The sequence below is a fragment of the Canis lupus genome, unplaced genomic scaffold, assembly GCF_011100685.1.
Source record: "Canis lupus familiaris isolate Mischka breed German Shepherd unplaced genomic scaffold, alternate assembly UU_Cfam_GSD_1.0 chrUn_S1923H2122, whole genome shotgun sequence".
Taxonomy (NCBI): Eukaryota; Metazoa; Chordata; class Mammalia; order Carnivora; family Canidae; genus Canis; species Canis lupus.
The window spans coordinates 39,284-61,621 of NW_023330789.1; the positions used below are offsets into that span (position 1 = coordinate 39,284).

General features: G+C 42.5%; 2 protein-coding genes and 1 long non-coding RNA gene across 5 annotated transcripts in view; 1 reads left to right on the forward strand and 2 right to left on the reverse strand.

The window, feature by feature from the left end:
• The window catches only part of LOC119878795, a 46,077-nt gene extending 36,843 nt beyond the window's left edge, over positions 1-9,234 (forward strand). Inside the window, exons 6-7 of one of the 3 annotated variants that reach the window (XR_005387148.1) lie at positions 1,300-1,404; positions 9,136-9,234. This is a non-coding gene — a long non-coding RNA (uncharacterized LOC119878795). Of the gene's footprint in view, positions 1-1,299; positions 1,930-9,135 lie in introns of those variants that run through there. The other 2 variants (XR_005387149.1, XR_005387147.1) reach the window with 2 other exon arrangements.
• The window catches only part of LOC119878794 (leucine-rich repeat-containing protein 37A3-like), a 38,358-nt gene extending 21,218 nt beyond the window's left edge, over positions 1-17,140 (reverse strand). The window contains 9 exon segments of the mRNA XM_038589363.1: positions 4,760-4,831; positions 8,219-8,290; positions 11,061-11,128; positions 11,422-11,492; positions 11,573-11,849; positions 13,031-13,696; positions 13,921-16,489; positions 16,701-16,929; positions 17,056-17,140. Of these exon segments, the coding sequence (XP_038445291.1) occupies positions 4,760-4,831; positions 8,219-8,290; positions 11,061-11,128; positions 11,422-11,492; positions 11,573-11,849; positions 13,031-13,696; positions 13,921-16,489; positions 16,701-16,929; positions 17,056-17,140 (4,109 nt within the window).
• A 3,710-nt stretch (positions 17,141-20,850) lies between these two features.
• Positions 20,851-22,072, reverse strand: LOC119878796 (GTP:AMP phosphotransferase AK3, mitochondrial-like). The gene has a single exon (XM_038589365.1). It carries the CDS (start codon positions 22,056-22,058, stop codon positions 21,375-21,377), a length of 684 nt encoding a protein of 227 aa, XP_038445293.1. The 5' UTR covers positions 22,059-22,072; the 3' UTR covers positions 20,851-21,374.
• Positions 22,073-22,338: the final 266 nt, after the last annotated feature.

Consider the following 22,338-nt stretch of genomic DNA (forward strand, 5'->3'; position numbering starts at 1 on the left):
TAACTAGTAGGCTGATAGTATTGAATAAGCAGCTTTTGCCTAAACTCTGAACTTAAGGACTTGTTATTTGAACCTTCCAGAGCCCCTAACTCTCCTCATCTCTCTTAAAAGAGTCTCACTTTCATAAATGAAAGAAGTAACTACAGCTCTTGATAGATTCTGGAAGTAATCTTTCCTGAGAGCAGAAGAATTAATTAGAGGACATTTGAGGCCTCATCAATTTCTAGATTATGAGCTCAAGTTTTGACCTCCACATAGAATTTCTTTCTTTATTTTGTAAAAGATTTTATTTATTTATTCATATAGACACACAGAGAGAATGAAAGGCAGAGACACAGGCAGAGGGAGAAGCAGGCTCCATACAGGGAGCCTGACATGGGACTAGATCCAAGGTCTCCAGGATCACACCCTGGGCAGAAGGTGGCGCTTAAACCGGTGAGCCACTCGGGCTGCCCCTATAATTTCTTTTTAAAAAATATTTATTTATTAGAGAGTGTGTGTGCATGCACATGCACAAGTGGGAGGAGCAGAGGAAGAGGGAGAGAGAATCCCAAGCAGACTCCTCACTGAGTGCAGAGCCCAACAGGGGGCTCCATTTCAGGATCCAGAGATTGTGACCTGAGCCAAAACCAAGAGTCAGATGCTCAGCCAACTGCACCAACCGGGCACCCCTATAATTATAATTTCTAATATTAAAAGGGATATTCTCATTTTGGAACACCTTTTGGTTTAGTTCTATTTTTCTAGGCCAATTCAATACCAGAAAAAATAAAAGATATCCTTTCATTTAAATTGAAAGGAAGTTACCCCTCTAATCAATACATAAATTTGAACTAACTCAGAATCATATCATCATGTTAATAGAAATTCATTTTTGGTTGTACATTTGCCTTAATATTCCATGAATTTATTAACTGCTTCAGTTGCAAGTGGTGAGACAACAAAAAACACCACATAGTACTGGATTTTTATTTGAAAACACCCATTCTTGATAATAGTTGACCCTCAGACTTCCATTGATTCCAGCTTAGTCCCTTATTTTCCACCTACTCTTCAGACTGGCATTGCCATCTCTAGTCTCTCCCTTTCTAATCCATCCTGCATACAGTCACCAGAGTAATTCTCCACAAGTGGTTCTCGAATGCCAGCATCACTTGGGCACTTACTCAAGATGCAAATTCTCAGCCTTACTCTATAGACTGAAGGAATCAGTAACTGTGGAGGTGGAGCTTATTTTCTGACAAGCCCTCCAAGTGACTCTGTTGCAGATTATTTATTTATTTATTTTTTCTATTGCAGTTTAAAGCTTGTCCTGGAGCACTGCTGTGATAATCCAGTAGCGTGGCATGTTAATCCACGGCCTTCAAAATCCTAGAAGACTAGCTCTAATCTCCTACTCTACAGGTACTCAAGATATTTTTCCTGTAGTTTGCCTTTCTCCCAGTCTCCTTTGTAAGCTTATTCGCCCTACAATGTCTTTCTGATGATACCCAATAGCTCTTCAAGGTCCTGTTGAAACAGCATTGCTCTAATAGCTTCCTTGATCCAATGTGAAGTCTTTTCTTCCTCATCTGTATTCCAAAACCAATTTATACCTCTCGTTGCCCATATCCATTTCTTCTTCTTCTTTTGAAAAAAAACATTTAAAGTAGGCTTCACACCCAACCAGGGGCTTGAAATCATGACCCTGAGATCAAGAGCCACATGCTCTACCAACTCAGCCAGCCAGGCATTCCAATTTATTTTTAATATAGTTATTTTTGCATCCTTTTTCCTCTGAGCATAAAATGCTTGAAAGTATGGACTAGTTGTGTTCATCTGCATTGTCTACCATGTTTAAAACTGACACATGTTTCTTTCGTGTTGAGTTTAATAAGTTCTTTATAGATCCTGGAAAACTAGCCCTTTATCTGATACGTCATTTGCACCAAAGAACAAACAATCCAATCATGAAATGGGCAAAAGACATGAACAGAAATCTCACAGAGGAAGACATAGACATGGCCAACACGCACATGAGAAAATGCCCTGCATCACTTGCCATCAGGGAAATACAAATCAAAACCACAATGAGATACCACCTCACACCAGGGAGGATGGGGAAAAGTAACAAGGCAGGAATCCACAAATGTTGGAGAGGATGCAGAGAAAAGGGAACTCTCTTACACTGTTGGTGGGAATGTGAAATGGTGTAGCCACTCTGGAAAACTGTGTGGAGGTTCCTCAAATAGTTAAAAATAAACCTGCCCTACAACCCAGCAATTGCACTGTTGGGGATTTACCCCAATGATACAGATGCAATGAAAGGCCGGGACAACCTGCACCCCGATGTTTATAGCAGCAATGTCCACAATAGCCAAACTGTGGAAGGAGCCTCGGTGTCCATCGAAAGATGAATGGATAAAGACGATGTGGTTTATGTATACAATGGAATATTACTCAGCCATTAGAAATGACAAATACCCACCATTTGCTTCAACGTGGATGGAACTGGAGGGTATTATGCTGAGTGAAATAAGCCAATCGGAGAAGGACAAACATTATATGTTCTCATTCATTTGGGGAATATAAATAATAGTGAAAGGGAAGAGAAGGGAAGGGAGAAGAAATGGGTAGGAAATATCAGAAAGGGAGACAGAACATAAAGACTCCTAACTATGGGAAACGAACTAGGGGTGGTGCAAGGGGAGGAGGGCGGGGGTTGGGGGTCAATGGGTGACAGGCACTGAGGGGGGCACTTGATGGGATGAGCACTGGGTGTTATTCTGTATGTTGGCAAATCGATCACCAATAAGAAATAAATTTATTATTAAAAAAATAAAATTGACACATGGACATAAAACAACTCAAATATTTAAAAAATAAATATAAAGAGCTGGGTAGTGAATAGCAGAAACAAAATGACTGTGTAAAAAGAAATGTAGTTTTATGACTTTATGGCTCCCTCTTCTGCACCTCTTCAGCACTTTGTCATCCACTTAGTGCTTAGTGCATTATGGTTTGAGCTTCTGTCTATTTTCCTTGTGAGATCATGAGTTCCTATAGGGGTAGGAAGCCTGTCTTAATCATCTGAGTGCCTATGATACTGGGCATAGTGCCTGTCATATTAGCTTTTGATTGACCTTTTTTTTTTTTTTTAAATGAATGAGAACACTTCAGCTAACATAAAATAATTGGCTTACAAAGTATTTCATAGTAGTAGTAATGAAGTGCCTAATCCTTTGAGCAGTTTATCTCATTTGATTTTCTACAAACGGTGTTTGTAAAGTTTAGAGTCCAGATCACAGAAGTAGCCAAGAAAACAAACAGATGGCTGTCCCCTAAGACTTGGAAGGTTTGATAACTTAAAGGACTATTCTTAGTGTTTAATCATGCTCTTGCTCTTTTTTACCCACTATCCTTAAACCTTCTACATTTGCAAGAAGACTCTATTTGCTCAAGAGCATCATTAATAGAGGGATCCCTGGGTGGCGCAGTGGTTTGGCGCCTGCCTTTGGCCCAGGGCGCGATCCTGGAGACCCGGGATCGAATCCCACATCAGGCTCCCAGTGCATGGAGCCTGCTTCTCCCTCTGCCTGTGTCTCTGCCTCTCTCTCTCTCTCTCTCTCTCTCTCTCTGTGTCTATCATAAAAAAAAAAAAACATTTAAAGAGCATCATTAATAGGGATTAATGACTTACACAGCTCTGGATGCCACAGACAAAGATAAAAATTGAACCTTTATAGCAAAGAACATGGTATCTCTGTATGTATACCTAGAAATACTAAAGAAGCATTTCCTCCTTGACAATGAGGCTGGAGAGATTTTATTTTATAATTAGTTAAATTAGGGGCATTTCTGATATGTTTGCTTAATGTAAACATTTCTAACCATAATACTTAACCATCATTTTATTTTACTTTAAAGATTTTATTTCCTTAAGTAATCTCTATACCCAATGTGGGTTTCAAACCCACAACCTCAAGATCCGAAGTCACTTGCTCTATCAACTGAGCCAGCCAGGTACCCCTTAACCATCATTTTAAACATCTATTTTTAATACTGGTGCTAGAATTCCCACTGAAATCCTTAATCTGCTCTCTTGGTAACTTAATAGGTACTTGATAATACTGCTTACATAATTAACCTGCTTAAATATTTAATATTTAAATGTTAATTTAGATTAAATATTAAAACATTCTGGGTTAATGGCATTCAAAATAATGTAAGTGTTCTATATTTTCTTGTCCTGTAGGTGACAATTTGAGGTTAATTTTAATTCCTCTCATTTTACTAAACCAACTTTTCAAACCTTTTCTGTAAAGGCCAGATAGTAAACATTTTGGGCTTTGCAGGCCATATATGGTCCTCTGTCATATATTCTTCTCTTTCTCTTCTTTTCTCTTTACAGCCCTTTAAGAACGTAAAAATCATTCTTAACTCAGGCTGTATAAAGACAGACCTGAGCATGATTGATCCATGAGCCATAAATTAAGTATAAATTAAGCACACGGTATATGAAACACTTACAAGACAGGTTCATATGTGCATCCATAATTGCTCAGACCTAATTACCCCCTTTTGCTCTATAACTGGAGGGTCTTTTTCTATCTTTATCTTGTCTATAGAATTAAAAAACTGAAAATGCATATGAGATATTTAATGCTAGAGATGGAAATTTAGTGTTAGAAGAAATTATAGTGATTATCTAATTTGAACCCCATATTTATTTTACAGATAATATAACTAAAAACTCATAATAAGTGATTAATTAACTTACAAATACTGTAGGGATAGCAGGCCTTCAAATGAGTCCTTATGTAATTCAGTCAAATAATTTTCACTGAGAATTCTGAAAAATGAAAAGGTTATTTCTGCATCAAAATGCAAAACAACTACAACTATTCACTACACAGGACTAACTCCCATTTGGGAGGGAAACCTGTGTAATGGTGCCACCTAATATACTAATTCTTCTTTAATTTAGGAGTACTGAGCTCTGCGCTGTTTCCACTCAAATCCTTTTTTTTTTTCTTTATTCCTCTCTCTCTCTCTCTCTCTCTCTCTCTCTCTCTCACACACACACACACACACACACACACACACACACAGCCATCCACTATTTGAACCAAAATGCATATTAATGTCTACTCTCTGGATCACAAAGTCTCTGCTAGAACCCTGGTTTAGATGACAACAATACTGGCAGAACTGACACTTCCTCCTCTCTTTTTCTAAATTCTATGTTGGAAGCCCCATACAGCACTATAGGTAAAGTCATTTGTTTTTTCCCCAACCAAAAAAAAAATTTTTTTTTGAGAACTAAAAAAATGCACATCAGTGTACATAACATAAATATTCAGTTTAATAATTATAAAGCAAATACCATGAAACACCACTTGTATCAAGAAAAACCCCTGCCAGCATCCCAGAAGGCTCAGTGTGCCCCTTCCAATCACAACCCTCTCTCTGATTCCCCAGAAGTAACCATTATCCTGACTTTAATAATTTCTTTGCCTTTTTTAATTTTTTAAAAAGATTAATTGCTGGGAGAGGGGCAGAGGGAGAGAAAGAATCTCCAGCAGACTCCTGGCTGAGTGTGGAGCCCTATCCCATGACCTGAGATCATGACCTAGCCCAGTCAAGAGTTGGACACTTAACTGACTGAACCACCCAGGGACCCTCAAATTTCCTTGCTTTTTTAAATGTAGTTTTACCTATCATATGTCAGCCATAAACAACATAATTTAGTTTTGTCGCTTCTTGAACTTTATATAAATGGAATCACAGGTATTATTTTCTATGTTGCTTCTTTCACTCAATATTATCTTATAAATTCATTATATTGTTGCATGTAGCTGAGGTTGGTTCATTTCAATACCTAGTATTTATTGCATGTCTAGCTACATGTGGCTACTGAATACTTGGGAGTGGCTAGTGTGACTGAGGAGCTGAAGTTTTTATTTAATTAATTTTTTTTACTTTAAAATACAAATGAAAAAACTGATACTCAACAGTTATTAGAAAATGTTTAAATATGTTTGCAAACAATGTAGGTATGTGATATTACTTTTTCAACTGTAATTTTTATGAAAATCTAAATACAGAACAAGTATTCTTGATAAAGACTAGCAATCAAATTGAGATTTCAAAGAGTTACTATGGAAAAAAGAACATAAAAAGAACACAAACTCTCAATAATTTTTATACTGATTACATGATAGAAATGATATTGGATATTTTGAAGACAGTATAAAACATAGACTATCTTACTAATAATGGGTATAATAATATATGTCGAAATAATATTTTGGCTATAAGAGCTAAACAAAATATATTAACATTTATGTCATCTCTCTCTTTTTACTTTTAATTTTTAAGTGGCTATCAGAAAATTTGAGATTACTTATGTGGCTTTATGGTTCAAACAAATAGTGTTCCATTTTATGACTATTCCACACTTTATTCATTCTACTGTTGGCAGATATCATCCAATAGATATATAGAAAACAGGTTAAAATCCTGCCCCGGAGAGCAGTGATCCATAGTTAGGAACCTCTGCTTACAAGGTATAACCTTCAAGCTGAACCAGACATCTGGCAGGACTTACCACATTCGTGTTCTAGTATATAAATTCCCAAACACATGCTTTTTTAAAAATTAATTTTTTAATTTCAATTCATTTTTTTAAAAATATGTAATATATTCACATGGCCCAACATTCCAAAGGTATATAGTACACAACGCAAAGTTTTTCTACTACCCTTGTCCACAGCCCACCCATCCCCCTCCATTCCCTAAAGAAAATTACGTTATTTATTTCTGCGACAATTATTTTTCAGTTTTCTTATAAGTTTGGGGAAATAAAATATCCCAGTCAGACACTATCATGGAGAAATATAAACTACACATAGTATTTAAGAAATTCACAAATAAAAAACAAATGCCTAGTTCTAGCATTTCTCCCTTACCAATAAGATATCAGACTAAGGGGCGAAATCTACTTTAGAGGGATCATAATCCTATTTTAGATTGCTTATGATTACTGTCTTTTATTGTTAATTCAGGAGTCATTTATGACTTCTCTGCTCAAGTTGCACTAATGATATGACACCAAACTCTCATAAAAACACCAGTTGATTGCTTTGATTGTAATATTTTTTTTTCTAAAAACACTTGTGTCTACATTGACTTTTTCTACAGATCAATTTTATAAAAGATAACAGAAAATTGGCAAAGGACAGAAAATTCACTCAAGAAATACAAATGTTCAGGTAAACATAGGTATTTAAATTTACAAGTAATCAGAAAACTTCAAATTCACATGGGACCCCTTTTATTCAAGCATCAGACCAGCCAAGAAATGGAGAATATCAGTAGTGGGGTGGTATGAGGATGTGAATGCTGTCATGGTCTATGGGTTGGAGTATAAGTTGGCACAACTTTTTTGAGGGCCATTAAAATTTTACATCTACATAGTCTTTATTCAAACAATTCCATTTCTAGATATCTAGTTCTACAGAAATACCTGCCCACATACACAAAGATGCATGGTTGAGGCAGTTCACTACAGCAGCGCATGTGACAAGAAAATGGGACACAGTCTAAACATTCATCAATATGAGAATTACTATATACATTCATACTTTGGAATATATTACACAGGCATATACATGAATGGGGTAACCCCCTATCTATACACTAAAAGAAAAGAAATCTAAGACATAAGATAAAAGAATCAAAAGATTCATTTATAAGCATAAGCATAAGCAAAAGAATCAAGTTGTAGGAAGTTATCATTTATATAAAAACAAAAACAAAAACAAGGTAAGAAAATCCCACAACAAACCTATTTTGTTGTCTATAAATATGTATGTAGACAAATGCATGGAAAAAGATCTGGAAGGATATATACTAAATCCAGATAGTGGCTATCTCAGTGGTAGGGGATCAGAACACAAAGAAGATGTTCACTTTATCTATTCTTTCATTTTATATATTGAGGATATAATCATGTATTCCTATATAATGGAAAATAAGTTTAGATTGACTCTAAATTTTAAAGAGAGCCTGTCAAATTCAATTTTCAAGATAAACATAGAATTGCCATCAATAGAGGTTGATTTGGGATATGGAGGGGGAAATACCTTTCCTCCAAGATACTGACTTCAAAATTTTTGACTAAGAAGGATCTCAGGATGCAGTGTTTTGTATTCGTATTCGGAGAAAATATACTCACAATTTCTCAGTCCAACGGTATGGCTTCCATGTATTCTCCTCAATGTAAGAAATAGCGTTTCCTTGGAAATTTCTGTGAAGAAACACAGTTCAGATCCTTGACTAGTTAGGAAAAGAATGAACAGAATAAGTAAAGAATCATAGGCAACCTTGGGGGAATATGCAAATGCAGAAAATACCAGCTTCTTAATATCCATAGCTATCAGCATCCCAGTTTGCACAATTAATAAAGAAATGTGGGGCCATTGGTGTAAACAAGCCATCTCCTTAGAACCGGAACTTCCTATTTGTCTAATTTCTTGGATAGATAATGCCAGTTAATTACTTTATGAATATGGTATTTTTCTCCAAATCACCTCTATGTGTCTAAAATGGTTCTTTCTGTAAATCAATGAGAAAATAATTGAACCGAAAAATGGCAAAAAAAAAGTATCAAACAAAGGTAAAGAAAACAAAGGTAAAGAAATCCTATGCCAGGAAACAAAGGTAAAGAAATCCTATGCCAGGAACACCAAAGCTTTGGCCCAGTGACTTCTTTTGAAATCTGTCCAGCTGTTAGGAGAAGTTAGAAATGAGAGGAACTAATATGGAGAGATTTCTTAGACATGTTACATAGGGAAAAGCAACAAATTACTGAGCAAGGAACAAAAAGTATTACCTGATTAGGGGAAAATTGCAAAGGAAAGTGATGGGAAGGACAGACACCAAAATGGTAACAGGAGTTATCTTATGGGTGGTAGGGGGGGTTGGGTGGGATTTTCACATTTTATCCTATATGCTTGTGACATTAAAAAATAAATGAGAATGTATCCATGAATTGCAAGTATTTCAAAAAAGCTATGAAATGCCTGAGTTCAGTTTTAATCACTAATTCTGTATATGACTGAATCTTACCTTTAACTTATCTTCTTCCCTCAGCAACAACTTACCTATTCATTTGTTAAGGTGTTATTTATTCATGAGAGACCAGAGAGAGAGAGAGAGAGAGAGAGAGAGAGAGAAGGAGCGGCAGAGACACAGGCAGAGGGAGAAGCAGGCTCCACGCAGGGAGCCCGACGCAGGACTCGATCTCTGGACTCCAGGATCACGCCCCGGGACGAAGGCAGGCACCAAACCGCTGAGCCACCCAGGAATCCCCCCCCCTATTCCGTTTATATACACATTTTTTTCAGGGGAGTCAGAAATAAGGCAAAACAGATAGCCATCTGCCCATCATCTGCCTAGTGGCCATTTCCAGTCACAACCAAATGCCTTCTGGTTGCTTTATGTTCCCTGATAAAAGATGCCTAAACCTGAATTAATCTCCCTCCAACTGGCTGTCCTTCCCAACTGCTGTATTTCCCACCTGCTCATCCGGGACAGAAATTTCTGAGAGTTATAGTTGATTTTTCTCTTTTCTGGATGCACCTGCCCACTACTCCCCTCAGCAGTTACGCAGTCGTGTGCTTCTTCCTCTGTGATGCTTTCAGGATTTTCTTTCTACTCCTATCACAGCCATTCTGTTCTGGCCCCTTGTCACTTTACTCCCAGCTTTTGCTAGACCATTCTTTCTGGTTTCCCTGGATCAAGCTTTCCTCTTTAGATCTCTCTACATAGGGAATAGAAACAATCCTCTTGTTTTAGTGATAATATGTCTTTCTGGAAAACTTTCAATGGCTCTCTATATCTCAGCATAACTTTCAAACCCTTCTAGCTGATAGTCAAGGGTATTCATAACCGTATCTTTCACTGCTTCCTAAGCTAATGCTTTTTTTTCCAGATTTTATTTATTTATTCATGACAGACACACAGAGAGAAAGGCAGAGACACAGGCAGAGGGGAAGCAGGCTCCATGGAGGGAGCCGATGTGGGACTTAATCCCGAGTCTCCAGGATCACGCCTTGGGCTAACGCAGCGTTAAATAAATCGCTGAGCCACTGGGGCTGCCTCCTAAGCTATTCTTTTTTTTTTCTAAGCTAATTCTTATTCCTGATCATTCTCGCAGCTGTGCCTTTGCTTAGACTATACTCCCTATTCTTGCTGTATTTAACAAATCATAGCCACTCTAATCTCAGCTGAAGTTTTAGCTTATCCATGCAGCTTTCTCTGACCCCTACACTCCATTGATTACAGATTCTGGTGACTTACAGAACCTATAGTCTGTACTTAATTATAGGTCACCTGTCTTTCTATGCCTATTTCCTTTCTTCCCACCTATTATTTCATATTCTAAGACAATGCCATACTTGCATGGCTGCCACAGTACTGAGTCCTGGGCGGGGCATAAAATGGGTGCTGTATATAGAAAACCAAGGGACAAGATGAGTTCTAAACATAGCTGAGGAATCAAATAATAGCTAACACTCACATATATGTGAGGCACTGAAAAACGTGTTTTTATATGTATTAACTCACCAAATCTCACAATAATCCCACAAGGTAGTAAACTTATTACCCCATTTTATAGATAAGGAAATTGAATCAAAAGCTAATAAGTGACAGAAACTCAATTCAAACCAGGCAGTCTAATTCCGGAATCTCTACTCTTAACCCACTTTTTTGTATACACAAGGAGATGGAAAGAGGGACATGTTGCTATAAAGATGGGAGAGTAGAGGTTAAGCGATTAATCATGGGGCTAAAAAAAACTGGATAAGAATAAGGACAATTACAAGTAAACGAGTGCAGACGTGGGAACCACAGCAAACAGGAAAATGAAGATAAGGACAGTTGTCAAAGAAAGGTAAAAAGAGAGAGTCAGTCAACATGGTTGGGGAGATGACGAAGGCCCAGGAAGACCTCAAAGAAAGGCTGCTGTGTGTCAAGCAGGAGGCAGGGAACAAATGAGAAAGGCAAATTCTTACAAGATGGTGAAGGTGTTGTTGTCCGTGTTGGGCTCTGGCACAGGCACTCTGCGGAGCCTCTGCTTGGGCTGGATGAACCAGTACACGATAGCGTCTCATCTTTGCAGGTACAGAGCTCACATATGTTGACATTTGTGGTAACACTCTGTTTCTGGCTGCTCAGTGTGAAAGTTTGTATATGCCTTTTCTGGGAAGTATTTTGCAAAAATGCACCACTGAGGGCTGAGTCGTTGGGGGGAGAACCGACTCAGATGACTCTGGTTGGTGACTTACAGTAATTTCCAAGTCCATAGGTGGAACAGTGACTTAGTCAGGTTTGGCTGTTTGACTCTGAACACGCTCTCGATGTTGCAAGTGTCACCTCAAGGTCCGCTGGAGAAGGAGCTGTAGTCTTCTTCGTGGTCTGCAGAATGTTTAGCTCTGTAATAGGTTCTGGAAGTAATGGTAAGCCCCAAGCCCCCATTATGAAATGTGATGCTGGGTGATTCTGGAATGCTGGACTTCACCCTTACTTGGAGTTGGACTCATCACTTCCTGATGAAATGGATATTGAACTTTAACCTCCTTAGGTGGCTCTGGAGGCTGAGTTGGTGGTCTCTTGCCTGGCTGGAGAAGGTTCCAACTTCCATATTGGATTCCTGCAGTTACAGTAATTTCCAGGTCCATAGGTGGAACAGTGACTTCAGTCAGGTTTGGATGTTGCCTCTGAATCTGCTCGAGATGCGCAAGCGTCATCTCAAGGTCCTTGGAGGGGGAGTTGTAAGTCTTGGTGGTTGTAGAACGTTCAACCTGGGTAGTAGGTTCTGAAGTTATGTAAGTCCCATGTCCACAGGATGAACTGTGACACTGGGTAAAGTTGGATACGGAGCCTGATCCTGACCTAGGGTTGGAACTGTCCCCTCCTGATGGAATGGATATTGAACTACAACCTCCTTAGGTGGCTCTGGAGGCTGAGTTTGGGGTCTCTTGCATGGTTGGAGAAGGTTTGGTCTCTGTAGTAGGTTCTGGAGTTATGGTAAGCCCCAAGTCCAAAGGTTTAACTTGACTTTATTTAAGGTTGAATGCTGAACCTGAACCTGCTCTGATGGTGGGAAATGTCAGCCTCAAGGTCCTTTGGAGGAGCTGTAGTCTGATGCAGAAGTTGTAGACTGTTCAACCTCTGTAGTGGGTTTTGGACTTATGGTAAGCTCTAGGGCCAAAGGTTGTGTTGTCACATTGGTGACCACAGGTGCTGAGCTTGATCCTGAGCTGACGTTGGAACTGCTGCCTCTTGATATATGGAAGGTTGAGCTACAAGTTCCTTAGGCAGCTCTAGAGGCATGGTTGGAGAAGGTTCAATCTCTGTAGTGGATGCTGGAGTTATGGTAAGTTCCAGGTCCAAAGGTTGAACTGTGACCTTAGTCAAGTTTGTGACGGCCGAGACAGAACCTGGCTCTAGATGTGCAAATGTCACCCTCCACGTCTTTTGGAGGAGCTAAGTCTTTTTCAGGGCTGTAGAATGTTCAACTTCTGTATGGGTCTTGACTTACAGTAAGCTCCAGGTCCAAAGGTTGAACTGTTACACTGGGTGATGATGGAGGCTGAATTTGATCCCAACCTGGTTGTTGGAAATGGGTCTCCTCCTGATATACTGGAGATTGAGCTACAGTAACCTCCTTAGGTGGCTCTGGAAGCTGGATTGGAGTCTCCTGCATAGGTTGAGGAAGTTCAATCTCCTTAGTGAATTCTGAAGTTATGGTAAGCCCCAGGTCCAAGGCTGAACTGTGACTTCAGTCAAGATTGGATGCTGAGCTTGAAACCTGCTCTTGATGTGCAAATGTCACTTCCATGTCCCTTTGGAGGAACAGTAGTTTTACTCACGGTTGTAGAATGTTCAACTTTTGTGGTGGGTTCTGGAGTTAGGGTAAGCTCCAAGTCCAAAGGCTGAACCGTTACATTGGGTAACAATAGATGCCGAGCTTGATCCTGACCTGGAGTTGGAACCTGTCACCTCCCGATACATGGGAAGGCTGCATTACAGACTCGTCAGGTGGCTCTAAAGGAGGACCTGGAGTCTCTTGCATGGTTGAAGTTTCAACCTCTGTAATGGGTTCTGGTGTTATGGTAAGCTCCAGATCTAAAGGTTGAACTGTGACTTCAGACAAATTTGGACTCTGAGCCTCAACATGTTCTGGATGTGGAAGTGTCACCTCTGGATCCTCTGGAGGAGCTAGAGTCTGCTGCAGGGTTGTAGAAGGCTCTGGAGGTACAGTAAACTCCAAGTCAACAGGTTTAGCAGTGACACTGGGCAAGCTTGAACGCTGAGCTTGATCTTGTCCTTGAGGTGGAACTGTCATCTCGTTATGGACTGGAAGTTGTGGTTCAACCTCCTTAGATGGCTCTGGAGGCTGAGCTGGAGAAGGTTCTGACTCTTGATGGGGCTCTGGAGACTGAGTTGAAGCCTGCTGCAGAATTGGAAATGACTCTAGCTTCTCAGGGAGCTCTGAAGGCTGAGTCTGTGCCACCTGTTGGGCTGGAGAAAGTTCTACCTCCTTAAGGGGCTCTAGAGGTAGAGATGGAGCTTCTTGCAGGACTGGAGAGGATTCCACCTTCTCAGGAAACTGTAGAAGAAGCTTGAGAAGGGGTCTTTTGAGAGACTGGAAGAAGGTTCCACTTTGTCAGAAGTTCTAAAGACTGGGCTGGGGATTCCTGTTGTGTGGCAGAAGGCTCTACCTCCTGTCGGGGCTCAGGAGATATAGCTGGGACCTGCTGGGGAAACAGGAAGGCTGAGCTGGAACCTCTGGTTGGGTTGGAGGCTTGACGTCTTCAGTGGGCCCCTGAGAATGAGCTGAGACTGTGTACTCATTTGAAGATGGTTTCAATTCTCCTTATGGGGCTCTGATGGCTCAGCTGGGGCCTCCTGTTGGGCTGAAGTAGGTTCCATCTCCTTAGGAGGGTCTGGAGTCTTTACTATGAGTTCTTGTTGGCCTGGAGGAAATTCATCTTCAAGGGTCTCTGGAGACTGGAAAAGAAGCTCGGACTGGGCTGGAGAAAATTCAACCTGCTCAGGGGGAACTGGAGCTTGAGCAGAGGCCTCCTGCTGCCCTGGAGCATGTTCAAACTTAGTGGGCACTGGAGTTATGAAAACCTCCAGATCTACAGGTTTTGCTGTGATATTGGGCAACATTGGATGCTGAGCTTCACCAGGACCTAGACGGGAGGATGTCACCTCATGATGTACTGGAGGCTGAGCTACAATATCTGTAGAGGACTCTGGAGGCTGAGCCTGGTGCTCAGGCTGGACTGGAGAAGGTTCTACACCTACGACAGGCATCTGAGGCAGAGATGAGCTCCACTGCTGGCTTGGAGAAAGTTCAGTTTCTTCAGGAAGATCTCCAGTCTGTGTTGGTACTCCCTGCTGATCTGGATAAGGTTCAACATTTTCAGCAGGGGCTGGATGTTGTTCTGGAAACCCACTCTTCACATGAATTTGTGGAAATTGAGTGGGAGCCTCTTCCTGAGCTGGAGATGGTTCTCCCTCCTCAGAGGCCTGTGGATACTGGGTTGGGGCCTCCTGCTGGGTTGAAGAAGGTTTAGCTTTCTCAGGAGTCTGTGCATGATGATCCTGGCTCTCCTCCTGTATTGAGGAAGGTTCACCCTCCTCAGGGATTTGTGGAAGCTCAGCAGGGGCCTCCTGCTGGGGTGGAGAAGGTTCCTTCTCTTCCTGAGTCCCTGGAAGTTGAGCCAGGGCCTCCTCCTGGGTTGAAGGTGATTCACCCTCCTCAGGAGCCTGTGAATCCTGAGCCAGGGTGTCCTGCTGGGTTGTGGAAGGTTTAACCTCTCCAGGGGTCTGAACAGGGGTCTCCTGCTGTGTTGGAGGTTTCTCCTGTGTGGGAGATTCTGGGGACTCAGTTGGAGTCTCCTGTTGAAATGGCAAATGTTCATTCTCCTCAGGGGACTGTGGAGGCAGAGTTGGGGCTTCATGCTGGGTTGCAAAAGGTTCCACATTAAGGGGCACAGAGGGCTGAGTGACAGACTCACGTTGAACTGGCAAAGGTCCCACCTCTGTAGTGGGTTCTGGTGTTACAGTAACCTGCACGCCTGCAGGTTTAACAGTGATATTGGGCAGGTTTAACTGTTGAACCTGATGGTGACCTGGAGGTGCAACTTTCACCTCATGATGCTCTAGAGGTTGAGCTGGGTGCTCCTGCTGGGTTGGAATAGGTTCCACCTCCCCCAAAGACAGCTCTGGTGGCTGAGCTGGTTGTTCTTGCAGGATTGCAGGCTCAGCCTTCTTGGGGTGCTGTGGAGGCTGAGTCACAGTTACAGTAAGTGCCAAATCTACAGGTTTAACAGTGACATTGTGTAATTTTGGCCGCTGAGCTTCATTCTGACTCAGAGATGGCACATTTACCTCCTGAGGTGGTACCTTCTCCTCTGGTGGCTGAGCTGGGGCCTCCTGAGGGGTCCAAGGTTCTACTTCCTCAGGTGCCTCTGTAGGTTGAGCTGAGGCTTCCTGTTGGACTTCAGGGGTACTTGAAGGTTCAGCTGGGGCCTCCTGTGGGCTTACAGAATTTCCAGCTTCCTTAAGGATCTCTGGAGGCTGAGATAGAGCGTCCTGAAGAAGTGGAGGTGTTTCTGTCTCTTCAGGGGACTCTGGATGCTTGGCCTGGGCCTCCACTCCAGGCACAAAAGGTTCAGGTTCCTCTACAGTGGACTGGAGAGGTCCTGCAGGGGTCTCCTGCAGGAGTGAAGAAATTTCAAGCTCCTCAGGGAGCTCTGGGGGTTGATCTGGTCCCCCTGGGAAATCCATTGGTCGGTTTTCCTCAGGGTATATGATATCCATACCAGAATCTGAATAATCGTCCTGCAGTTGTTCTAGGAGCTCTTTATTTGCAAATTGGTTTGGAGTTCCAATAACAACTTTGGCAAGCCTTCGATGCTGAACTAGATCTTTGTCCAGGTTTGGGGATGAAACAAAAAACTTTCTTTGGTTTAAACCCTGACTGTCCAGAGGTGGAGCAAGTATTTCCAATGACTGGTGATCTTCTGGCTCATCTCCAGTTTTCATCTTACTTTTGAGTGGAGGAGGTAGAACTATGGCCTGATTCTCATCACCCAACGCTGGAACCACTTGTAAGAGCCTTTCGTGCAGGGTTGGCTTGTCATTCAGATACTGATCTGTCTCTGGGGGCAGCTCACCATTTGAATCCGTGTCCAGGAATGGAACCAAAGTCTCAGTCAACTGCTTAGGCGGGGCCGATATCTGGGCTGGAGCAGAGGACCTCAAGTTATTAAAGCCCCCCCCCGCCTCTGCGGGGGGTAAGTGCCTGGAGCGATTCATGCAGGAGTTCAGAAGAGTGCGAAGACCAGGGTTCCGGGGGTTCCGGGGGTTCCGGGGATCTCCGAGGGCCGGAGGTCCGACGGGCCCACGCCGGAAGCGGAGCTTCCTGGCCCAACAACCACGACGGTTGCCAGGTAAAAAGAAACAAAAGGGAGAGGCAAAGCCTGGACATGATACTCTGCGGAGCAGAGACCCAAGCCAGTGGGGCGCTCGGTCTCGCCAGAGAAACCGAAATGTTCAGGGAGCCCGGTGACGCCCCCATTGTTAGCAACTGCGCGCCCCTCCCCCGCCTGCGTCCCACCCTTTATTTACGCCACCTTTGTGAGCTTGGCACAGCTGGGGTGCGGCTGGGCTCCGAAGCCCCTGGTTCAAGCCTCTTCCCCAGAATCCCCAGGCCAAGCCTCCCTTCCCCTGCAAAGGCCACCACTACCTCCCGCCGAGCTACAGGGAAGGATTTGGGCTGCTGGAGTCTGCAAGGACCCAGACTCCAGCCGCTCTGAGGTGTAGGGTCGGGGTGTGGAGCAGTTTCCCCAGGAAGCAGAAGACCTGGCGTCCCGGAGATTCAAAATGCTAGTCCACTTCTGGCGGATCGAACTTGTCCTCTTCAAAGCTTAAATCCGAGACACATTCCTCCTCCCCCTGGCTGTACTGCTTCTAAGAAAAGAGGCTGACCTGAAGAATAAGCACAGGGACAGTGGGGAGGGGAGCACACTTCACGGTTACTCTGAATGTTGCCATTTCCTCTAAGTTCTCCCATCCGAGTACTAACCAGGCCCGACCCTGCTTAGCTTCCGAGATCAGACGAGATCGGGCGCGTTCAGGGTGGTATGGCCGTAGACTCCTCTAAGTTCTCAATACGCATGTCTGAGTTTTAATTCACTACTGTGTTAGGAGGAGGCTACCTACCACTGAATCAGCGATGGCTCCAAACTCCTGTGGGAGGGGCTTGGGGGCATGGGGGGAGGGGAGAGGTGAGCAATTCATTCTGGGAGTGAGAGTCTGAAACCAAGGGACTAGCCCTCCGTTTACATTAGGATGGAAAACTTCCGCGTCCCACCTACACTCAACACACCTGTCAATCTAGAACAGTAACCTTGAGGTCTACCCTGTGTGCACGCATGGAGAAGGCACTTAAAATGTTGAGGTCAGCATGTTAAACTTTCTGGAAATACTGTAACTAGCGCCCCGTTTACTTCCTTCACTGTCCTTTCTATAATCTCTTTCATTTTAGTCCGTGTTTATGGGCTGGCACAAGCTCTGGAGAACGTAGGTTTTTGTTTTGCTTTGCTTTCAAGGATTTATTTATTCAGAGAGACAGAGGCAGAGACACAGGCTGAGGAAGAAGCAGGCTCCATGCAGGGAGCCCGACGCGGAACTCGATCCGGGTCTCCAGGATCACACCCTGGGCTGCAGGCCGCACTAACCCGCTGCGCCGCCAGGGCTGTTGGAGAGAACGGATTTTATCCTATTCCCAGTGTCTAGCACATACTATGGTTTTTAAATGGAACTAATTCCATAACTGGTCTTATTTAGGAATGGATCTGTTGTTAGAGTCAGGTTTCTGAAATCTATAGCATCAATACTGAATCTCTTTCTCTCACATTTCACAGGAAGCTAGACTTCTTAAAGTGTAAACTTGGATAAGTCTGAAATTTCCTTGACTGGCTTGATTTAAATTGAATTAGAAGAATTTTTGCACAGACAAAACTTCAAATGCTTTTTCAGAAAGTAACCATCTTTTCATTCTCTACTCTCTTCCCTTCCAAAACAAATGTTGCAACTTCGGAGTTAGTTAAATAATCAGAATTCTAGCCCCAAATTAAGTTCTTAATGACATGAAACACATTCTTTGCTCCTATTATTTATTTTTTTTTAACATTCAATATATAGAACATTGGCATTTTATTTTAGAAATTACTTTGTCAACTTAATCCCTAATTCAGGGTTAGGGTTACAGAAAAGTTCTTCAACAAAATATTTCATACAAGATGTCTATGTGATACTGATATCTGGGTAATATACCTTATTTGAAAGACAATTAAAAAAATATTTTATTTATTCATGAGAGCCACACAGAGCCCTGAGGGGAGCCTGATGTGGGACTCCATCTCAGGACCCTGGGATCAGGCCCCAAACCCAAGGCAGATGCTCAACCACTGAGTCACTCAGGTGTCCCAATGCACATAAAGGTTTTCAAATGCTGTAGCATCATCTCACTTAAGGCCATAGTTACTCTGTTCCCAAGTCCCTGAGATTCTGTTTGAGGGGAGCGCTAAAAGGCTGTGTCCTCTTCTATGTCCACAACTATAGGAGCACTCTGATGCAATTGGCTCTCCAAATTTCAAATAAGGGGTCAGAGCCAAGGGCCAAGACTTCAAGAAAAGCCCCAGAAATTCCCTGCACTCAAAAGCAGTTTCAGAGTTTCACATTTCCCAAAAGATGACAGAGCTAACTATAGTCTTCCAAATCCTGTCAGTTGCTTTAAATTATGGTTATAGTATAGTATAGTATAGCTGTGGAACCCTTGAGCTTTAATAACCAGGTGCTTGAATTAAATCATGTAGCTCCTCTTGGGTTCTGGCATCTGTAATCTCTTCACACTGTCTGTATTCCACAGCTATTTTACCACTTTCTGTAATAAAGTTAACGAGGATCAATTCAGAGTTTTTCTTGTTCTAAAATGTGCTGTACTGGGTGTTATGCTATATGTTGGCAAACTGAACTCCAATAAAAAAAATAAAAATGAGATTGCTGTATACAATAATAGAACCCATCATTAGATATTCTTTTGAAATTTAAAAGCAGAAAATAAAGCATTTTCCTAGAAGTTTTCTCATCTCACACTTCTGTTTTTATCATAACTATTTTTTTAAAGACTTTATTTGAGAGAGAGAGAGAAAGGGAAGGAGAGAGAGAGTGTGAGCACATAAGCAGGGGGAGGGGTAGAGGGAGAGATAAAAGCAGACTCCCCACTGAACAAGGGAGTCTGACTGTGGGGCTTGATCCCAGGACCCTGGGATCATGACCTGAACTAAAGGCAGACACTTAACTCACTGAGCCACCAAGGCACTCCTCTATCTCAGTGTTTTTTTTTAATTTTTATTTATTTATGATAGTCACACAGAGAGAGAGAGAGAGAGAGAGAGAGAGACAGAGACACAGGCAGAGGGAGAAGCAGGCTCCATGCGCCGGGAGCCCGACGTGGGATTCGATCCCAGGTCTCCAGGATCGCGCCCCGGGCCAAAGGCAGGCGCCAAACCGCTGCGCCACCCAGGGATCCCTCTATCTCAGTTTTTTTTTTTTTTTTTTTGTTCTAGAATTTAATTTTATTGTAGTACATTAAGAGTCATGTATGCCAGGAAAGCCAGTAATATTCATAAGCTTAGTAGTTCACCACAGTTTTAGAAAGCACATAATACATTCAAATAAGGCATTACAGAAAGTTTTGTAAAGAATTAAATGTGTCCTGCAATCCTTTTTAAAAAAAGCCTTGGTCCATTCTGAAAGATCAACATTGAATTTTTAAAAATCAAAAGAAAAGTTTTTTCCCACAAAAATACACGAAGAACCACTTGCTGGCATTTATATTTTGAGTGCCTGGGATAACAGGCCGGTGTTCAAAGGCAGTTCATAACAGGTTGTACCAGGACTCGTTGCATCTGATTTAGCACCAAGTAAGAGTAAATATCCCACTGAAGATGTAGCTGATTTTTTCATCCACCTCTCATCGCCCCACTCTTCCTGCCAGGCCACAGGACATAAGCACGCATCCTTGTTGCCCTACGAAGAAATCAAATTCTCTTCGCTTTTAAAGGGCTACTTACTCAGGCTACACACACAGGTGGAGTTCTTGCCCTGCTGACGGTGGCAGGGAAAGCCAGCAGCTGCCCGCTGCTTTCACTAGGAATAAAGTCCTTCAACAAACTCAGTTACCTTCCTGGTCCTTTTTAACCTCTCATGTAAATCCTTTTAATTGCTACTAATTTGATTAGTTTACTAATTGATTGTTTACTAATTATGATTGTTAAGCATGTCAGGGAAATTCTCCCCAGGCATAGCTGATCTATTTCTACTTCCTGAGGACCCAGTATGCTTGCTTTTATGTAGGGCCATGGGTTTGCTTTTCTTCTTGTATTTTGTCACTCATCACAGCAGATTTTACATAGTGATCAAAAAGAGAAACTGGCAAGTAGATCCTAAAGCACATACTTATACTTCTAACCTGAGCAATAATCTGAAAACACAAGACTAATTACATTTTCTGTTGATAATTCAACCTCAGTGCTTTTGTAAGAACTTCCAGTGTCAATTTCTAATAAATCATTTTTTTCAATACACATGTTCTCAAAACCTGTCACAGGAAAGTAATATTTTCCTATATGCTAATTTAACACAATTTTATAGCAGACTGAAAATTCTGAATAAACTGAAAGTTTGTTTATGACATAATAAATACAGTATATACGGTTAAGTTTTTAAGTTTCTTACTGTAAAGGCAACAGTGAATTTGCATCCTGAAACTAATCTGCATATCTGGTTGCTTGTTTTCTAGAATTTGATAGTGTTTCACAAAACCATGTACCACAGTGCTAACGATGCTGGGTTTTGGCATCAGTCTACAACACATTTCTCTGATGAGCTACTTTACCGAGTGACATGGAAATGTTTTTAGCTTCTCCAAAGAATAAGAAAATTTTTTATCAACCACTTAAGTCTTCTGAACAAAAGTTAATATTACTACCAATTGCTCTTTTAATTAGGACATCTGATGTTTTTAAATTACATACCCATAGAAGATACCCTGGGTAGACAAAAAGATGAATCTTAGTATCGGACTCATTTGGCCCATTCTTAATTTCCAGAATGAAATCAGTAGAAGTGAAACTAATATAATTTTCAAAGAATTCATACATGCCAGTCTCAGAACACGGAGCTTCTAAATGCACAGGTGAGGAGTCTCTGCTCATCTTACTGGTGATGTACACTTTTCCTCATGGAGTAACCGATGCTTTCTGGTTTATTTGTGGAACTTTTGTTTGTAGGAAAGCATACACATGGGGCCAGATCTTGTTGGTTTCTGTTCCAGAGAAGGTTTCCAATACTCCCTTTTTCCGGTAATATTCCAGGACCGGCTGTGTTTGGACTTCATAAGCCTTGAGTCTCTTGACAACCGTCTCTGGCTTGTCATCATCCCGCTGAATGAGAGGCTCCCCTGTCAGGTCATCAATGCCCACGGCTTTGGGAGGGTTGAATTCGATGTTGTAGACTCGGCCGCTGGCCGGATGAATCCAGCGCGCGGTGAGACGCTGCTTAATGACTTCAAAGGGCACGTTCAGATTAATCACTGTGTCTATCTGATAAGCTCCGTCCAGGGCTTCTGCCTGTGGAAGTGTCCTTGGAAAACCATCCAATAGCCAGCTATATTGGGTGAGGTTTTTCAGCTCATGAAGGGCCAGCCGAGTCATGACACCATCCGGGATGAGCTTCCCTTGGTCAATGAAAGTCTTGGCTAACACACCAATTTCTGTGCCCCGAAGCATGTTGTCCCGGAGCAGGTCCCCGCTGGAGAGGTGCTTCAGCGCGAAGTGCTTGGTGATGCGCGACGACACGGTGCCCTTGCCGGAGCCCGGCGCCCCCATGATCACGGCGCGCAGCAGCCGCGCGGACGCCCCCATGGCCGCCGGGAGCCGGGGCGGGGGCTCCGGCCTGGCTGCGCGCTCGCGGGGCTGCGCCGTGCGGGGCGGCGGGCGGACAGCGCTGCGCGCAGGGGGCGGGCGCGGCGCCCGGGCGCTCCCGGAAGTCTCTATCTCAGTTTTTAAAAAGATTTGAGAGAGAGAGAGAGAGAGAGAGAGAGAGAGAATGTATGTGAGGGCACTGGTAGGGGGAGGGGCAGAAGGAGAGGGAGAGAATCCAGAGCAGATTCCCTGCTAGGTGTGGAACCCGCATTCAGGGCTG